The sequence below is a fragment of the Chenopodium quinoa genome, unplaced genomic scaffold (assembly GCF_001683475.1).
Source record: "Chenopodium quinoa cultivar QQ74 unplaced genomic scaffold, ASM168347v1, whole genome shotgun sequence".
NCBI classification, from domain to species: domain Eukaryota; kingdom Viridiplantae; phylum Streptophyta; class Magnoliopsida; order Caryophyllales; family Amaranthaceae; genus Chenopodium; species Chenopodium quinoa.
In genome coordinates this window covers 5,956,815-5,977,727 of record NW_018742345.1, presented here as the reverse complement: position 1 = coordinate 5,977,727, position 20,913 = coordinate 5,956,815, and the positions used below count along the sequence as shown (strand labels likewise).

General features: G+C 39.0%; 3 protein-coding genes across 3 annotated transcripts; all 3 read right to left on the bottom strand.

Moving 5' to 3' along the window:
* Positions 1-12,702: 12,702 nt before the first annotated feature.
* Positions 12,703-13,406, bottom strand: LOC110695119. Its single transcript, XM_021872341.1, has 2 exons — positions 13,194-13,406; positions 12,703-13,113 (listed from the first exon to the last, which is right to left on the bottom strand). Exons 1-2 carry the CDS (start codon positions 13,404-13,406, stop codon positions 12,703-12,705), a joined length of 624 nt encoding a protein of 207 aa, XP_021728033.1.
* Positions 13,407-13,908: 502 nt separating this feature from the next.
* Positions 13,909-15,090, bottom strand: LOC110695110 (zinc finger MYM-type protein 1-like). The gene is made up of 3 exons (XM_021872329.1): positions 14,962-15,090; positions 14,658-14,789; positions 13,909-14,376 (listed from the first exon to the last, which is right to left on the bottom strand). The coding sequence occupies exons 1-3, from the start codon at positions 15,088-15,090 to the stop codon at positions 13,909-13,911; spliced, it is 729 nt and encodes a 242-aa protein (XP_021728021.1).
* Positions 15,091-15,704: 614 nt separating this feature from the next.
* LOC110694579 lies at positions 15,705-19,122 on the bottom strand. The gene is made up of 3 exons (XM_021871749.1): positions 18,827-19,122; positions 17,808-18,325; positions 15,705-17,288 (listed from the first exon to the last, which is right to left on the bottom strand). The coding sequence occupies exons 1-3, from the start codon at positions 19,001-19,003 to the stop codon at positions 17,186-17,188; spliced, it is 798 nt and encodes a 265-aa protein (XP_021727441.1). The 5' UTR covers positions 19,004-19,122; the 3' UTR covers positions 15,705-17,185.
* Positions 19,123-20,913: the final 1,791 nt, after the last annotated feature.

The window sequence follows — 20,913 nt, the reverse complement described above, 5'->3', positions numbered from 1 at the left end:
GCCGTTGCAGAGGGAGCTTTAGCTTCGTCTTCTTGTTAGCTTATTTTTTGACGTGCCGTTTACTAGGTCGTCTTCTTTTCCGCCTATTCTAACGGCGTTGCCCCTTAACCCTTCAAATTTTAGGTTAAATTTTCAAATTATAATCGTTTAACTTCTTTAGGCGGGAAAGATGAAGTTACCATCCTACCCCCATAAATTTTTTCTATGTATACAAAGGTTTTGGCCTCATTTTCACACTTTGGAACTTTCATTTTCTAGAGAGAAGTCATAGCTTTTACAGAAAGAAAGTGCCTTTTCCTTTGAATCTTCAAGAGCTCCGCCGTGCCTTTGAGTTTTCCGGGCACATTCCTTGAGTCTTCCGGTCAACCTTCAAGACTTTCAAGTTTTCTACACGTACAGAGGTAGGCAACCTGTTTTCTTTTTCTTGCATTTTTATTTCTTTATTCTTCATTTTAAAATCTGGCTCAACACTCGGCTTCGCCCATTTCTCCTCATGAGGTCGGCCGTTCGCCTGGGACTGAGGAGTCTAGAGTGGACGGAGACGAGTTGTCTCCTTCATGGAGTGGGTCCATTTCTAGTGCGTACCAACTCACTTCCACCCATTCTTCTCTGTCCCTGCAGTCGAACATGGAAAGGACGATGCAGACGTACGATCGTCATGCGGCCAGAAATCCAGACGGTAGTCTGGTGAACCCTAGGCCTCCTTATGACCCTAACAATACTAATTTAGAGACCCCTTCTTCTACTCCTACGACCGCTTCCACGGGCACTCACTGCTCGGCCGTGGAAGTAACTTCTTCTTTTGAGGAGCGCCAAAGAACTCAGGGCGCTTCTGCTGTGGGGGGAACGTCCGGGCGAACTCCGGGGTTAATGTTACCCCAATATGCCAACTCGGTCATGGATGGGGCCGAGTTGCTTCTCTGTGAAGGACCTCTTTCCTTTTCTCGGGCGGACGCTGATCCGTCTATCCCCACTCCCTCAGAACTCTATCTCCAATATGGCAGGTCGGACAGGCCAAGGACTTGGGTTTCAATTAATGAACCGTCCGACCTGCCCCCTTGCAGAGCGCCTCCTACTGGGAGTCAGGCGGTCGGTGCCAAAGAAAAAGGCAAAAGGCCCCTAATTAATGAAGACATTACCTCGCCAAGGGGCAGCCGTAGCTCTAGGGGCCGCAGCTCAGGGGAAGCAGCCGGTCTGGACAGAGTGTTGTCTTCTGAGTTTGGGAGTGCTCCTCAACAAGAGGAGGGAGAGGTCGAGAAAGCAGCCGAGGAAGACGTCGCCAACGCCGATAACTTTAAGGACCCGTACGACTGTACGGTGGGTAGCACGGCCTTGGGCTACCTAAATGACAATTTTGAGGAGTACAAGGCATTCCTCCACCTTGGGGAAGGATTTGAAATACAACCCCCAAGGAAGTCACATGTTGTGGCTGCTTGGGAGGAAGAGAGGTCGCGCCAAAGGTCTTTTAGCGTTTACAGGGCGGCTCTAGACGTCGGACTGCGCTTTCCTCTCTACCCCTTCGTCCGTACCATCCTGGACGAATAAGACATTGCTATTTTCCAGCTGATGCCGAACAGCTGGTTAAACATTTTTGGGTATTTGGTGACGTGCATCTGCAAAGGCTTCAAGCCGGACTTTGCAGTTTTCTGTGAGATGCACTCACTGACCAAGTTGGACGCCGAAACGGACGGCTGGCTTATTCTGAGTACCAGTAGGGACTACATGATGGTGGTTGAGCGCGTCTCCAAATGGTGTGACTGGAAGCACCAATTCTACCGCATCAAGACCAAAGATGTTGAATTCAACCTGCGGATGAATCAGTTCAATGCTGAACCAATTCAGCTTGGACGCGGGGACCTCAAGCCTGATAAGCCACCCGTCCACCCTAGCCAAGAGCACCAGCTTGAATACTTCAAAGTCAAAAGGGTGAAGAGAAACGGCAAAACTGAGCGCGTTCCAAGCAACTGGGTCCCCTTATCCAGTTGGCTACGGGATCCCACGTTCATGTCCGCCTATGGCCTGTACAAGAACTTGCCCCAAGGTGGACGCATGGACATATATTTTTGCACATACATAGGTTATATGAAATTGAAGGGTTTTCTAACACTTCTTCCTTTTCTTTTACAGCTGAGGCGTACAAGATGCTGGACTCAGAGCAGAAAGGGGATGTGTATATGTCGGAGATTGACTTGGCCCGCTACAAGGCTCGTCGGAAGCTGTACGAGCAATCTAAAGAAGTAAGTATATCCACCTCCATTTCTCCTTTTCGTCCGTGTTGGGATGCTTGGAAGGTCCTCCCTTCTGGGTTCCCACGGACGTATTCCTGCGTCCGTGTAGGCATTACGGAAGAGATCTTCTTCCTAACTGAACACGACCAATCAATTGTATTATCTTGATCTCTTTTAGCTAACTTTTGCCTCTTCAGCTATCAACTCCGTCCCCTAGGTCCAAACAGAAGCAATCGTCCCCTGCCTCCAAGACGGACAAGGACGGTAGGGCGTCCAAGCAAAGGAAGACGGTCGCATCCAAGACCACTTCCACCACTACGGCCAAGACCACGTCGCGGGCTGTCTCTAAGTAGTCCAAAGGAGAACAACCCCGGCTGAGTGATAGCAGGGCCTCCAAGTCCATGGATCCGGCCGCCATTCCAGTTCATAATAAGTCCGAGAAATCGGACGATAGGGGTAAGTCGACACCAGCAAAACCGACCGGGCCAGAAGTGACTCCGCGCGTACAAAGAGTCCACGAATCTGATTGGCTTGAAGCCTCTCAGTCGGTCAGCGATCAGCCTGGCCGGACGGGGGCGGAAGGTGACGAGCCTGCGCCGCCCCCGTCATTCACCTTCAATCTTCCTACCCCTCTAAGCTTCTCTGACGGTCAGTCCGAGTAACTTTGAATCTTTTACTTCGCTCTTTATAAGTCCGATTGAACCTGAGCTAAACCTTTATTTTTGCACCCTTGCACAGACATTGCAGAGGAGCTGCATATGAAGCTGCCCGGCCAATCCCTTGGGCGCGGAAAGGAAGGCCATAAGGGAGGCCATGGCTATGACGGTCCCCGCTGAGCAGCGAGACAAGCTGCGTGGGATCCATGAGGGCTTCCTTGGCCCAATGACCAACTGCAGTGCTGAGGTAACTTCTCTTTCAACTGTCATACTTGGTCAATTTTTCATTCTTATTTTGCTAACACGTTTTCCTGTACGTAGCTCTTCCTGCGGTTGAATGCCTTCCTTGAATGGAAGGATAAGGAGAATGAAAGGCTGAAGCATGCCTGGGCCCAGATTCAGAGGACCCAGGATGCCATTACTGGGGAAAAGACCGTCCAGCGCCGATACATCGAAACCAAAATCAACGCGCTGTCCGACAAGGCGGCGCGGCAAGCTAAAGATTTGGTGAAGCTGGGCCAAGCCTTGGAGCAAGAGTTCGTGGCCAGAGACACCATGAGACAAGAGATGGATCAGGCCCTCCTAGACGGCCAGCGCTGGAAAGAAGGATTCGAGGCCTCCGAAAAGCTTAGAAGTGATGTGGCCTTAGCCAAAAAACACTTGAAGGAGGACTTGGACGAGGCAGACGTTCTCAAGGCCGAGGTGGAAAGTTTAAAGAAGTCCGTTGAGGACTTAACTCTACAGCTGCAAACACCTCGGGATAAGGTCGTCCTCATTGAGCAGAGTGCTGAGGACAGGCTGAAGAGCCACTTCTTTGAGGCTTTTAAGCTAATGGTGGACGAGGGTGAGGCGGCCTTTTATCAAGAACGCTTCACCAAACGCCTCAACTTTGTCTGCCTCAGAGAAGAGGCTAAGAAGGCCGGGAAGCCTTCTCCTGAGCTTGACGTCACGCCAACTACCTCAGAAGAGGAGGAAAATGAAGAAGTGGCAACCAGCAAAGACGGTGAAGCGGAGAGCAAGGAGACGCCTGCTGAGGACGCGTCCCTTGCCGCCGTTCAAGAGCCCGGCGTAGGCCAGAGTGCAGCTTCTACCCCAGCCCCCCCTTGATTTCAGCTCTTTCTGCCTTGTTTAGTTAATTTCTATTTTCTTTATCTGCCGCCTTTTCGAGCGGTTTTATGTAAGATACTTTGCCTCCCTTTGAGCGGTCTTTTTATTAATCTAAATTTTCTATTATGCTTCATACTTTGCAAATTTTTACACTTAACATGTTTTGCTTTTTCGTACGGGTACTCTTTTTTTTATTTTTTTTATTTTACGTTTTGGTATCCTCGTACAATTGGGGGGGGGTATGCCCCTTTATTCAGCGTTCGCCTAGTCCATATTTCAAGTGGTTTGATTGACTTGGTAGAATTTATACCTTGGGGGTATGACTACTAGCAGGTCAATCAAATCATAGTAATGATTGCCCTTGGACTAGGTGGTACGCCGAATCAACACATTATTTGGCCTTCCGATTGGCTTTATGTGAGTTTGTCCGTTGAAACTATCGTTCAGACGCACTCAAAAAATTTCAAGTATGTTCTCAACTTAAAATTTCTAAGCTTTGGGTTGGGCTGGAATGCCTAGGTATGCCCGTGTCCCATTAGAGGGGTTTCATAGGGCACCTTACCTTTCCTGTCCGCCTCAGTGAGGGACGGACGTATACATGCGACTTAAGGTCAAGTCGCTCGTTTATTATTTTTATTTCTCGACCGGGTTGCTGTGTTGCAAGCAACCTAATCACAAATTTTACGCGGCATTTCTGTGTAGACTATGACCGTGAAAATAAGCATAAATAGAATAATATAATGTTTGACTTTTCATTAATTTGTCAAAATTACATTTTTGTGGCCGTACGGCTTACATTGCTCGGTCAATAGACCTAGTTGTATATACAACTTTTGGCTACGTACTTAAACTTAAACATAATATTTCTTCAAATTGTCGGTGTTCCATGTTCGTGGAATAGGTCGGCTGTTCATGGCTTCAAGACGGTAAGTTCCATCTCGGACTTCTTCTCTGATTCGATACGACCCTTCCCAGTTTGGTGTCAACTTTCCATCTTCATTTTCTCGTCCCACAACCTCCATCTTCCTTAGGACTAGATCTCCCAGTTTTAGCGGCCGCTTTGACACCGGGCGATTGTATGCCCTTGTCATCCTTAGGCGATAGATTTCTTGTCTAAGCGCCGCGTTGCCCCTAGCCTTAGGGAGGAAGTCTAGGGCGGTCTTCATGGCTTCCCAATTAGCCGTTTCATCATATAGCATCACCCTAAGGGTGGGCTCATACATCTCAATTGGAAGGACAACCTCCGCGCCATTGACCAAAAAGAATGGAGTTTCTCCTGTGGAGCTCTTGACCGTGGTTCGTATGAACCATAATACATTAACCAACTCATCAGCCCATAAGCCGCCTACCCTTTCAAGCTTGCGCTTGATTCCATTGGAGATCAACTTGTTGTATGCCTCTACTTGGCCATTGGCTTGCGGTCGGCCGACTGAAGCAAAGCAATGAGCTATGCCTTGGCCCTCCAACCATCCTTTGAGTTGAGGCGTTTCAAACTGAGGTCCATTGTCGAACACCATAGACTGAGGGACGCCAAAACGTGTAATGATATTCTTCCATATGAAGGCTGAAACATCCGTCCACTTGATGCCCCGTACAGCCTCGGCCTCCACCCACTTTGTGAAGTAGTCTACTGCTACAAACACATAACGCCTTTGACCAGATGCTGGTGTGTACGGTCCTAAAATATCCATCCCCCATTTGGCAAAGGGGAGCGGACTACTAATGGCCGACAGGCTGTTAGAGGGGCGGTGAATCAAGGTTGCAAATCTCTTCCACTTGTCACATTTCTTCACCATTTTCATGGCGTCCGACTTTAAGCTCGGCCAGTAATATCCCAGATGGGCAGCCTTTTCAGCAAAGGCTCGTCCTCCAATATGAGAGCCGCACTGCCCCTGGTGAAGATCGTCCAGGACATCTTGCCCTTTCTCAGGAGTGATACACTTCAGGTACGGCTTCACAAATGCCTTTTTAAACAATTCTCCCTGCTTCATTTCGAACCAGGCCGCTCTCTTTATCATTAGCCATCTCTCTTTAGGATCGGCCGGGATTAATCCATCCTTTAGATAAGATATGATCCTGTCCATCCAAGTGGAGCTTCTATCAATGATATGTACCGGCTCGGCATCAATACTCCTTCTTTCCTTTACCTCCCAAAATACCGACCTGGGGGTGTCACATGATGCTGAGGATGCTAATTTAGAGAGGGCGTCCGCCTGATGATTAGACGAACGAGGAACTTGTTGTAGAGTAAAATGATCTAGGCCCTTAGCCTCCTCCTTGACAATTTTTAGGTATTTCATCATAGCCAGCTCCCTTGCCTCGAAGTCTCCATTCACCTGGCCGACTACAAGTAGGGAGTCTCAGCTTACATCAACTTTTGTTGCTCCTGCCGCCTTACACATTCTAAGGCCGGCCAGGAGGGCTTCATACTCGGCCTCATTGTTGGAGGCTTGGAACTGAAATCTCAAAGCGTACTCAAACTTATCTCCCTCAGGAGACTGACATATGTTACCTGCACCACACCCAGTAGCTGTTGCACTACCATCCACGAACACCTTCCAGACCTGGCCTCCGGTCGGTTGTAGATCCGGCCGAGTCATCTCAGCTAAGAAATCAGCAGAGCTTGCCCCTTGATTGCTTTTCTTGGCTCAAACGTAATGTCAAAGCCTCTCATTTCCCAGTCCCACTTGAGCATACGACTACTTGCCTCTAGAATTGTAAATGGCTTCTTTAGAGGTTCGTCCGTGTAGACCACACTTGAATGTGCCAAAAAGTATGGCCACAACTTTTTCGATGCCATGTACAATGCCAAGCCAAATTTTTCAATAGGGGGATACCTCAACTCAGCGTTGTGAAGTACATGGCTGATAAAGTAGATTGGGATTTGGTGGCCGTCCCGCTCAGTAAGCAGGACGGCACTCAGAGAGTGTTCAGAGATGGCGAGATAGATAAATAGCTTCTCACTCTTGAGTGGACTGACGAGCCGAGGCAATGTATGAAGGTGGATTTTTAGCTGTACGAATGCTTCCTTGGCCTCCTCTTTCCATTCAAACATGGCTTTCTTCTTGATGGTTTGAAAGAAATAACGACACTTATCCCTTGATCTTGACAGAAATCTACCAAGTGCTGCTAAACAGCCGGTCAACTTTGTACTTCTTTAATCGTCCTTGGTGACTTCATGTCCAGGAAGGCTTGAATCTTTTTAGGGTTGGCCTAAATTCCACGCTGATCAATTAAAAATCCGAGAAATTTACCGGACTCAACACCAAAGACACATTCCTTTGGATTTAACATCATCTTATGCCGCCTGAGTTCGGTAAAGGTTTCTCTCAGATCCTTCAGATGGCCGGCCGGCTCTTTTGACTTGACAATCATGTCATCAATGTACGCCTCCATATTCCGGCCGAGCTAATCTCTAAAGACTGTATTAACAAGTCGTTGAAAAGTAGCTGGGGCATTCTTAAGGCCAAATGACATTACTTTGTAACAGTACAACCCCTGCTCAGTTACGAACGCTGTTTTCACTTGATCTTCTTCCCATAATGTAATTTGATGGAATTCGGAGTAGCGTCCATAAAACTAATTAGGGCATGCCCGGCCGTTAAGTCAACCAGGCGGTCAATTTTTGGCACGGGAAAGCTATCCTTAGGGCATGCCTTGTTCAGATCGGTGTAATCCACACACATTCTCCAAGTTCCATTCGGCTTCTTCACGAGAACCACATTGGCTACCCAGTCTGGGTAATAACATTGCCGAATGAAACCGGCGTCCAGCAGCGTTTTTACCTCAGCTGCGGCCGCCTGATTCCTCTCTTCTCCATGATTCCTTTTCTTCTGGCGGACTGGCTTAATGGCTGGATTTTCAACCAGCTTGTGCACGGACAGGTCAGGGCTTATTCCTGGTATTAATGGATGAATTCAGAAGAACATAATGAAATTGAGCCAAGATCGAGTATAAATCAAAATCAAACTAAATAAAACTAAGAAAAAAAAACTTAATAAATGTTGTTGGATCTACAGCATAAAACCAAAACAAAATTAGTTACACTTAACCTTGGGTATGGAGGCGGTGGTAAAGACGGTAGAACTCCTGCTGGCGAAGGTGGAAGATGTGGCAGTGGCGGGTGGCGGGTGGCAGATGCGGTAATTTTGAGCATCGAGTCTTCAGACTTGATTGAAAAAATCATGATTTAGAGAGAGAGTTGCAAGATAATCCCATGAATTTATCCATTCCAAAAGAATTAGGCTTGAGGGAGAATTGCAAAAAAATCCCATTATAATACCCAAAAAAAAAGAATCAATAAATCAAATTCTCAAAACTTTTGTTCGTCCAATCATCTCCAAATTTGATATGAAAATTTACCCACCTTAACATGGAGTATGAATAATGAAATTAAAGAATGAATGAAGAGGTTTGATTTTAATTTTTATAGTTGATTTAAGGTAATGGAGGAAACTAGAAACCCAACATTGATTTGAACCACACGGGAAAGCGACGAAGAAAGGTCCCTTTTTTTAAAAATAAAGTAATAGTATTAGGTGGAAACCGCTACTTCAAGTGGCGGTTTTCCCATATAAACCGCTACTTGAAGTAGCGGTTTTGCAAAGAAAACCGAAAAAAAATCTAATTAAACTGATGACGTGGACGGTAAATTGGGAATTAATAAAAAAATAGAAGTATTTATGGAATTGAAATTCTTCCCAAAATTATTTAGGGAAAACACTCATATTATTTATACTCTTCATTTTAATTTGGAAAAATTGTCAAAAATAATAAAAACATTTAAGCGGTCCGCCAAAAACAAGGCGACCTTTTGATTATTTCTAAATAATAATACCTTTATAAGGTATCCGTTTAAAACAAGTTATGACCGGTTATTAACCTATTAACAGGGACACATGTCATTTGTTTATTGGTATGAAATTAATTTATTTTTTATTTATTTAATTTTTAGTTTCATTAAGATTTTTACTTTATTTTATTTATTTATTTTTTAAAAAAACGATCCCCACCCATTTTCCCCACCAGCCACCGTGGCCACCTTCTTCATTCCCGACGCCGGCCATGACCAGTGCCAACGGCGACGCCGACCCCGTTCCCCTTGGCGCGCGTACAACCAACCCCCTCCCCGATGCCCCCTTTCTCCCCCGACAAAACCTCCCCTGAAATCCATCCCCCAACCTCAATTATCTAAAGATGTCATCGATGGTTGGGGTGGTCTGGTTAAGGTTTTTCGAGAGTGGGGGATGACTTTAGGGGGTTTGTGGGTGAGGGAGAGGGGTTTCGGACTTTCGGGGAGGAAATTGGTGGTTAAGGGGAAGAGAGATGAGGGGCGACGCGCGACAAGGGGAGGGCTCCACACTGGCGCCGCGGCAGGGAGGATATGGGCGCGGCCGGCGCCGGAGGGTAAGGAGCGGCGTGCTGGCAAAGCTTCGGGGAACGGGAATGAAGGAGGTGGCAGTGGTGGTTGCCTAGTGGGGGAGATGGGTGGAGGATATTTTTTTATTTTAATTGTTAAGTTTTTTATAGAAAAATTATTTAAAAAAATTTAGGAAAAAAAATTAAGTGCTAACCATGATTAAAATTTTAAATAAAAGTTAATGAACCTGTTAAATGAATTTATTAAAAGATAATTAAAAAGTTGACCGGCTATTAAGGCTCCATCCTATTTAAAGCAGATACCTTATAAAGGTAGTATTATTCAGAAATAATCAAAAGGTCGACTTGTTTTTGGTGGACCACTTAAAGGTTATATTATTTTTGACAATTTTTCCTTTTAATTTTTTTTTCTGTTTTTTTTAAATAAATCCTCTTCATTTAAATTTAAGCATCTGTGTTGGATCTTCGACGTTAAAATATTGGATAGCACATCAAGCTTGGCACATAGGGTGACCCGTGGTCCTAAAGCTTAGTAAAGCACGACCCTGCCGAGGAATTCCAGGACTCTAACTCTAACAAGGGGCATAATTGTCCATTTATTTTTACCATACTTGAAAAAAAATAATGTCATAACACATGTTGATATTTCATTATACTTTAGATAGTATCACCATGATATCAATCACTTTATTCAATGATACCAACGAACATAAAATTGTTTTTTTGGTATCGATATAATTTGTTGTTGGTATCGTATGAAATACTAATGTGTGCTGTTAGAGTCATAAACAGTTAGAGTCCAAGAATTTCTTTTTCCATTGTACTTGTATTTTCCCTTTTCATATACTTTCTATTTTTAATTATATATATGTCGGCCACCACTGTACCTATTATCACTTATTGTTTCTTTTTCTCTTTATCATTCTATGGGTTTCTAGGCTTTATCATATTTTATTTTGGTTCATACTTCCTCCGTTTCTATTTAGTTGACGCGTTTGATTTAAATATATTAAGGAGAGTAGAGAGAGTGAGAGAGAATACAAAGCAAGTGGGGTAGCTTGTAAATACAAGGTAAAAAAATTTACCCCAAAAGAAAACGTGTCAACTAACAAAAAACATCCTAAAAAGGAATACGTGTCAACAAAAAAGGATCGGAGATAGTATTATGTTTTGTATACGTAAAATCAATATATCAATATCAATATCAGTCAATATATATGCTACCTCCGTTAACTATTAATTGCAACAAAGGAATATTTTATATCTCACATATAATATCCCTTTGTTGCAAATAATAATTAACGGAGGTAGTATTATTAAAACTCATGGCAAGGATTGTAATCTTGCCACATGTCGTCAATCTTGTCACGTGTCGCCCTGTCACCTACTATTGTTAATTACCATTGTTTTCTTATAAAAATTTATTATTTTTTAGCTTTCATACTTGAACCCATAAGCCATAACCTTATATTCATTAAAATTATACTTTGACCACCACTCTAATGACACATCTTATATGATAATAAAGTTGTACTCCCTCCATTTTTAAATACTTGCTCCATTTCTCCATGCGCGGAGTTTTAGGAGAAATTAAAGAAAGTAATAAAATATGAAGGTAATGGGGTTGGTGGAAAAATAAAAAATTATAGAAAACAAAAGTAGTAGAGAGAATTAGAGGAGAGAGAATATATGTTGGGACCACTAGGTGAGATAAATTAATTAAATATTGTAAAAACTTTCCAAATAAGGAAATGGAGTAAGTATTTAAAAACGGAGGGAGTAATAAAAAGAGTTATTTATTATGTTCATAAATTCTAAAATTATAATGGTGAACTTATATGTTGATATTTTAACAATAATTTTTTTTAAAGGAAATCGGATAATTACAAAAAAAATTCGTTTCTTTCAATTACTCCACCATAATTCATATAGGTGTTGATTAAAATATGTAACTTAAAAATGCATAACAATTTTACAGGTTTTATCTTTTTACCACAAAATTTATTTACTCGAAAATATTTATTATGACAGCTTATTAATAAATAAAACAATTCCTTTAATAATTAAAACAAACTAATACAAAATATTCCTAAAAAAAAAATTACAAAATAACATTTAAATTATTACACATTAAATAATGAATTTTGATGTTCAATTATATTTAAAATTTTTTGAAAATGATATTGTATTTTTTTATAAAACCGCTAATATATTTCACTTTATTTTGTTATAATTTTAAATATACAAATTAATTCGGGGCATCCTCCGGGCCAAAAACTAGTTATTAATGACAACTTATATTTTTTTTTTCTGGCATGATAATTTAGCATATTAAACAACACAAAAGTATTAATGCAATTTTGTTTTTTCCAAAAAACAAAAAAAAAGTATTAATGCATTTTCATTTTTGTTAAAAGAAGCCCATGGGTCAACCCTTGGATGAGTCATCCAGCCCGGTCCTGGAGGCCAATGGGTCTGTGTTGTCCTCGAGACATACAATCAACATATGTAGGTTAATAAGTTAATTATACAGTAATATAACCTCCGTTTTATATTAATTGCAATAATTAGGCATTTTTTGTCTCTAATTTATGTGAAATCATTACAAATAATATGAAACAGAGGTAGTATATGAAAATAGATACTTGAAATATTTGTATTTGCATATTGTAATTGTTTGTTACTAAAACATAAAAATAAAAGACAAAACATTAATGTAAGTAAATAAAGGGAGACTGCTTACTTTGATTTAATATAAATTTGGAAAAATTACTTCAAATAAACCAACCTTTGCCCCGTTCTCCCAAAATAAACCAACCTTTGGATTATTCCAGAATAATACAACCTTTTACTCCCTTCTTCCCATATCAAACACAACGGTCACCTATCCGGTACAACCGGTTATATGTGCTATGTGGCACTTCATGAGTGGTTTTTTTTTTTTTTTTTTTTTTTTTTTTTTTTTTTTTTAATTTGAGTTGGAAAAAAAAATTAACAAAAAATACCAACCCCCTGGTTTCTTTCGCCCACCTGCTTTCTTCTTTCTTTCTCTTCCCTTATCACCACTAATCCACCGTAGTCACCACTAATCAACCATAGCCACCACCATCCTTCTTTCTCTCTCCTTTCCCTTCCATGGCCTTCCTCCATTATCACTTCAAAGTGGCGGACCTAGAAATTTTACAATGGGGGACAATTTCGATAATTCAACTAACATCAACCTGTTTTTAAAAAATGAGTACAAAATGTAAATAATTCAGGTACATACTTGTTTAATACTAAAAAGTTACAATCCCAAAATCTATTGAATAATACAATTTGGTTACATACTACTAAAATATTCTTCGAGTCTTCATTTTTTGAAATCGATCAATGATATCTTCATCGGGGACTTGCAAAAACACTTCTTTCTCAATGTAAGTAACCAAACAATCATTCATAAGTTGATCACCCATACTATTTCTCAATTTACTTTTGATGTATGTCATTGCCGAAAAGACTCTTTCAACACTTGCCGTAGCAACGGGAAGAATCAACATTAACTTGATAAGCAAATGAATAAGAGGATAAGTTTCATGCAACTTGGTTTTGACAAGCATCTTTGAAAGAGAATTAATGTCATGCAAATCTTGAAAATTTTCATCTTCTAACATTATTTGCTTGAACACTTCAAGTTGATCATCAAGACTCAACAACTCATTATGTGAAAATTTTTCGGGGTACAAAGAAGCAAGTTTAAGCACCTTGTAAAAAAAATGGACAAATATTAATATATAATAACAATAAGACAAGTATCTTTTATATATGAAGTTAGCTTTTGTACCTTTTCTTTGTCAAACGATGAAAAATTATCCTTAGGACTTAAGCTAGCCATGCAAGTAAGTAGCTCCATGTTCTTCTCATTAAATCGATTATCAAGTTCTTGAAGATGCAAATCAATCACTTCCAAGAAAATTCCAACAAGAAAATGATGTTCATTTGTAGCTTTCTCAACAAAACGCCTTGATCTTCCACGTGGAAGATAATTAGCCTCCATATTGGGAACATCAATTTTGTGTTTATTGCAAAATGAAGTTACTTTTTTCAAGAGAATATCCCAACCTTGTTCCCTCATTTTTTGTAACACTTTCGTTGTAGAAGAAACAAGTCTCATGGCATTAATAATATCTTGTTCTTTTCTTTGCAAAGCAGTACACAAATCATTAGTGTATCCAAAAATAGTCAACATCAAGTGAGCCATGAAAATAAAATCAAATGATTCTAATGAACCCAACACAATTTGGCTTTGAATTTATCCTCCGATGAACCATGTTTTCCAATGTGCACAAGTACCTCAACAATTGAAGGAAACAAGGAGATAATGTTTAGAACACATTTGTAATGTGATCCCCAACGTGTATCTCCGGGTCTTTTCAAACCAACTTCTTGATTCAATCCCGAACCACTATCAATTTCCCCCACTTCTAATGCTTGAGCAACCTTTTGAGCTTGACTTTTTCGAATTATTTCTCTTCTTTTACAAGAAGCCCCAATTACATTCAACAAGTTTGTAGTAATTTCAAACACCCAACCACAATTATCATTTTTTTAGCAACGGCAACAAGAGTCAATTGAAGTTGATGTGCAAAACAATGAATGTAATAAGCTCTAGGAGTGTCATTCATAATCAAAGTCTTAAGCCCATTTATCTCACCTTTCATGTTACTAGCACCATCATACCCTTGCCCTCTAATCATTGATGGACTCAAGTTGTGTTCCATAAGAATAGAGATTATTGCATTTTTTAAAGATAAAGCGGTAGTATCACCAACATGAACAATGCCTAAAAATCTTTCCATCACCGCTCCACTTTTTCTATCAACAAAACGCAAAACAAGAGCTAATTGTTCTTTTTGGGACACATCACTTGACTCATCCGCCAATATTGCAAAGTATTCATCACCAACCTCTTCTACAATACGCCTAGTTATTTCTTTTGCACAACAAGTTATAATGTCCTTTTGAATCTTAGGAGAAGTCAATACACAATTTTTAGGAGCATTTTCTAGAGTATGATTTTTAACTTCCTCCACTTTTTCCCTTATCCATTTCAAAAGTTCAAGGAAATTACCCCGATTGTATGGCTCCTCACTTTCAAGATGCCCACAAAATGCCAAACCTTGCCCCAAAAGAAATCTCAAACATGCTAATGATGCTTTCAAATGAATATGATATTTTTAAATTTTTGCCTCACTTGCATTGTCAAATATTTTGACAATTGATTTTTTTTCCCCTCTCTTAGATTCACATATTTCTCATAAGCAATATTATGAGCACTATTCACTCCACCAACATGCTTATCAAACCTCTCCGGTTTATTCCATGCCCTAAATCCTCCATTAACAAATGCATCACCGCCACAATTATTTTCAACTTCATGCTTGAACAAGTAACATACAAAACAAAATGCGGCATATTTTGATACTATATTCAAGCCAATCTCTCTTATTAAACCACTTCACACTAAAACGACGTATTCCGGAGCATTGTCTTTGAGGGAAATTATGAGTTTTTGGTTGACAAGGTTTTTTAAGAATGTAGGCTCTCCTCACCGGATTTCTTTGATTAGGGGGATAGTCCATTATGTCCATTCTTAGTCCCGGATCATGAGGAAGAAGTTCAACATCATAAGCCAATTCCTCTTCTTCCTCCTCTTCCTCTACCTCAAATGAATCTCCCATTTCTATATCCACATCAAATTATTCATCCAAATCATTCACATCAATTTTTTCATCCACATCATTCACATCAATTGGTTCATCCACATCAATTGGTTCAATACTAATGGTTTCATTTTGCATACTATGATTAGGAGGTGTCTCACTTTGTGTGGGTGAAGAACAAGAATTATCTTGTGATTTCAATTTTTTAAACAACATTTGACGAAGATCTGCTTGTTTTCCCATTGTCCTAGACTTGCTTGAAGAACTTGACATATCCTAATTCATTTAAAAATTAAGCTTCAATATTCAATAATTATTTTTTTAACAATAAGCATCTAAAATCTAGAAAACCAAATCACAAACTAATTCAATACACAAAATTACAAACTAATTTACATCTTAATTAAATTCACAAACTACTTCTCTACTTCATACTTGCAAAGTTTCAATTTTACATTCACCATATTCACCAAATAATTCACAAAATCACAAATTCAATTCACAACTAACTAACTAAGAACAAATAAACTAAATCACAAATTAATTCAAAAACATGATTACATAAACATAATTACTCAATACTCATAAGCTTAATTTTTTTTATAATCAATGATTAAAATTAAGAAATACAGAAAAAAAAAAACTGACCTGTGGTGGCAGAGCAGCAGGGCTGGCTGTAGTGGCAGCGTCCGGCGGGCCTCGGTGGACGGTGGTGGCGTGGTGCGGTGCAGCCGTGCAACGCTGGTCTCGGTGGTCAAGCAAAGATCTAGTTTCTCTCTCTTAGGTTTTATAATTTTCAAAATTTTCTCTTTCCTCCTTTTTTTTCCTCCCCTTTTTTCCTCCCTTTTTTCTTTCCTTCTTTCTTACCCATGTGAGATGCCTTTCTGTTTTCTATTTTTTTTTTAAATTCTCTAAGTTTTTTTTTGAAAGTGAGGGGACATTGATCCCCACTTGTCCTTACGTGGGTCCGCCCCTGCCACTTCACCTCCCCTTTAACTTTCCCACCAACACCACCTCTAACCACCACAAACCTCCGGCCACCGCCACCAACACCTCTGGCCACTACATACCTCCAACCACCACCAAACAACCCTCCAGCCACCACGAATATCTAGCCTAATTGGGATAGATCCATCCCTCCACGAGGCTATTGGCTAAACTTGGTGTACAATTGAGGCGGCTGCTCCGATTGGTGGTTGATGATTGTTGCAGTTGTTTGGTGGTGGGTGATGCTGTTTTTTGGTGCAATTATTGCGGCTGCTACGTGGCTATGTTTTGTGGATGGCGATGGTGAGTGAGTGGGGTTGTTGTGTTGGTGGTGTTGTGAATGGGGATGTTGTTATGGTTTTGTGAGGTGGTGATTTTGGGTTTGGTGTGTGAGGGAGTAGCAGGGGAGATTTTGGTGGTGTATGGTGCGTCGATGGTGGATATTTGAGGGAGTAGTGTTTGTTTGGGGCGGTCTGGTGAAGGTGGTGGTGTTAGGATGAGTGGCGACTTCAAAAGAAAGAAGGGAAAATAAAATGGAGGAGGAGCTTTGGGTGGTGGTAATGGAGGAAGATGATAGCAATTGGTGGAAGGAAGGAGAAGGAAATGGATAACCGGTTGTTTGGGTAACCAGACATTTGGGTTTGATATGGAAAGAAGGGGGTAAAAGGTTGTATTATTTTGGAATAATCCAAAGGTTGGCTTATTTTGGAAGAACGGGGCAAAGGTTGGTTTATTTAAAGTAATTTTTCCTATAAATTTTCTTCTATGAAGTTGTATACTTGTACGTATAACATTGCATTATTTGCATCATATCCATCAACATAAAAACAGAGAAAAGCAATTGAGTAATAAATCAATAAAAAGCAAAATAATTTTTTTTTTTTTTTTTTTAATATAATAGATGGAGAAAATCAGAACAAACAACAATACCATCAACGGATCACTTTATGCATTCAATACAGTAGACTACGGAGCATTATGGCCTATAATCATCAGTAGCCATATTACTCTGAGACTCTGAGCTAATAATAGTTAAAACTACTTGTCAAAGCTACAAATTACTTGTTATGCTCCTTCGAATTTTTCGCAGGAGGCTGCTTATGTGAGCTTGCATTCAAGGTATGTACTATCTCGCAGAAGTGAACAAATTATCAGTACTTATAGATTGTGGCTTGTTGTTTCCTAGTAGCGAGCAATGGAGGTTCGAGTTGCCTGACCAATCTGTTACCCTGTAACCATAAAAAAAATTCAACGAATTTATATCGACTTGTCAAGCTAGTTATGCAGTAAAATGAAACAAAACAACAAATGATTTTCACAGAAAGATAAAACTAGTTGAAGAATTTCCTAGAAAATCACAGAAGGCATGAAATAAAGGTACGCTTAACTACTTAAGCTCAATAGCAACTTTAATATTGCAAAAAATACAACAATATATGTTAAGAAGCTTTTCTTTTCTTTAAAATAAATTTGCATATACAGTTTAATTAATGGAAATTATGTCACTAGTGTAACCATTGGTAGTAGTCAATAGTTAATAGTCAATAGTCAATTAGTCATAGTACTCCGTATTAACATTGTCTATACCTCATCCGTTTAGATCACACTAATTAAATTTAAAACTTATATGCATTCGTATTAACTCTCTAATTTTGTGCTATTGTTAACAACATATCACCTTAGAGTCCTAAACAATTAGAACATATTGTATAATAGACGTAAGATGTAAGTGATCAGATTTAACTTACAATGATTCAACATCCGATTTCTGAGTATTTTTGTTCGCGTTACTATTGTTAATATACTTCGGGCAAGAACTAGCAGTATCCAAGAAATAAAGCAGAATTGCCATCAAACAGCTACAAGCAAACATTGCAATGGCGCCGAAGATCCAGAGCAGAAGAGGAAAAGCAAAGTAGAATGCTCGCAATCCCAAAGACCAATACAGGCAGCCACGATTCAATTGTTCGGAGACATACTCAATGAATTCTTCCCTTCCTTCAGTTGATGGTGATGGTACATTCAGCAAGAAACTAATATGTGCATAGTATCTGGTTGTCTGCATATTGCAGAAAAAGGCTACAAGAAAACATATTAAGACTGATAAATACTTTGTTGTGTGAATTGTGTAGTTCAGATTGCTTGAACTGCTCACAATAGCACTGATCAATGAACTCAGTGTTATCGCAATTGTTGCTAGAAGTGTCGATGCCATTAGGTTGTTTCGAATCGTTTGTACACCCAAAATACCATTCTTTGCTGGATCCTAGACACAAAAACATTACAGATTATAGCTAACACAAAAATTAAAGCCATGTTTTCTTTTTCTATTGTTTTTTTTTTTTTTTTTTTTGAAAAATTTAAGCCATGTATTTTATCTATACATTGACATATGTTAACACTTGTACTTAATAAGTTAATATAATCATCATACATTCATACACAAAGCAATAAAATACTCCGATAAAGTAAATTGGATTTGCTCATTATATTTAATGTCTAAAGAGTATACCAACTAGACACTTTATACGACTTAAGGGTATGTAATCTATTCCTATGTATCAATCCATATTATAAAATTGTGCATTGCAAGAGTTTTAAAATAATTTAGTAAACATTACATAAACATGTCCATGCTCAAGAACGATGCATCGATCCAACAATGAGTTTGTACTAGAAACAAGATCTATAGAAAAGATAATCGACCAACAAAATATTCAATACCTAGATCAGAAATTAGAACTAGTAAGAAGAGAAGAAAACTAACCCTCATAATATAAAGAACCCATTGATGGCGGCTGATAGAATTAAGACCAATGACAGATCTTGTAGGATGGTGAACAATGATGTGCAGAAGCCATAAATGGTATATACCAAGCAATATTAATCCTGAAGGAACTAATACATAATCTAAGTACTTTTCTTCAAAAAACTTTGAATTCATTATGATTACTTTTTCTTCGTTTTTTCTCTAACAAAAGTTTAACAGTAAGAATTTGGCCTTTTGCTTATATAAATAGACGTCAATTGGCCTTTTGCTTATATAAATAGACAAAGATTCAGTTTAGAAATTTTACAATGACAAGATGACAAGTTGCCAATTTTATTGTCAAATGATGTGAAATAGTATGCACAAGATTCACGATTTCGTAAAGGAAAACGACATAACACTAATAATTTGATAAGTGTACTGTATTTTATTAAAGAAATATGAGTGGATAGAAATGCCAATACATTATATTCGAATCGGATCCGGTTGAGCTTCATCCGAATCTTTCATTCCCTGTGTTACTAACATTGTGATCCGGATGATGAAATCGTATAATTCTACAAGCCTAATCATCCATCAAACATTTTGAATGGTAGACAAAATTGTTAATGCCGGTATAATTACTAGAAAAATCAAAAGAATTGATGGGATTGAACCATTCTATCTTTATAAAAAATTTTTGAATGTTTACAGAATTATAACTTATAAGAGTAGGTGATGAAAATAGATCCAAGAAACTTTAGAACCGGACCCATCCACCTTATCAGCTATCTTGATCTCACTCTATCAAATATCAATATTTATAGATTAATATCCAGCCATTTTAGTTTCATAGACAAAAGCATAGATACATGAGTCTTATGAGCTCATTTTTATGCATATATTAAGTTAAAACCCATGTCATGCACATTAATTTCAATATATTTAATTTCTCTTGCTATGTACAGTAACTTCACCGCATTTAATTTATAAACTAAAACTAAAACAGAATTCAGAAGATGATGACATCATCATTACCCACGTATCATTCTCTTAATAAAAATTTTCCGCCTAAATGCAATGATGATGTCATCTTTTTTTTTTGGTAGAGTTATCCTATTTAACATTTTTGAAATTTAAATATTAGAAGTTTCTATCTTACAACTAAAACCTACCAATTTATTGTAGAAAATTGAAACAATGTTTAATAACACTGTAGACACCCATTTGTGTCTCCCCAAAACCAAACCCAGTGATGAGTATCTTTCACGTCGAATCATAATCGAATGAAGTGAAAGTGTAGAAAGTCTAGTGTTGCGGACATTTTTTAATTCTCTTCTTTCTCTCTGTTTTTGAAAACCTATTTTAAGAAAACAGTCAATCCAGTTTGGTTTGGTCCATGGCAAGGGTCCAATAATAGTGTAGTTGGGTTAGGTTCAAAAAGAGTTTTCCAATGATATATTATAAGCCCAATTCCGATGAATAATGAGAAAGTTATTGCCAAATTACTAAACTGGACCCGATTTGATATTTATATGCGGCCCAATGATTTAGAGGAGGGAATAATATTGATTTATCATTCCTAATGCAATAGAATTGATTATATTCTTCTAGATTCTTCTAGAAGGTTCTTTTCATTCCTAATTTAATTAGCATTGATAAATTGACTTTGGTTGACTTTTTAAAGTTTTTATCAGAATAAAAGAAGTGCTTTGCCCTCTCGTACTGCTAAATTTTATCAAAATAAGAAAACACGTGGAAAACTGGATTTCAGCGTCTGGCGCCACTCCTGGCGTCTGGCGCCAGATCATGTGGTTTGCGCTCTGATCGTGTTTTATTCTTTTCGAAACTTTGATTCGTTTTTTATCATATCCGGCTGATTTTCTCTATAAAAAGCCTCTTAAAATTTTGTTTTCAATCATTAATATCAACAATCAATTTTTCTCACCAACTCTCATCAAGAAATTCTTGATATTCTCTCTCTCTCTCTCTCTTTCTAAACCAACCCTTTTACAAACAAAATTCCGCATTCACAAGACCTAGAAACATCAAGCCAAATTCGAAGTTGCCTTCGCCCTAGATGAGAAAGGTTTTAATTTATGAGG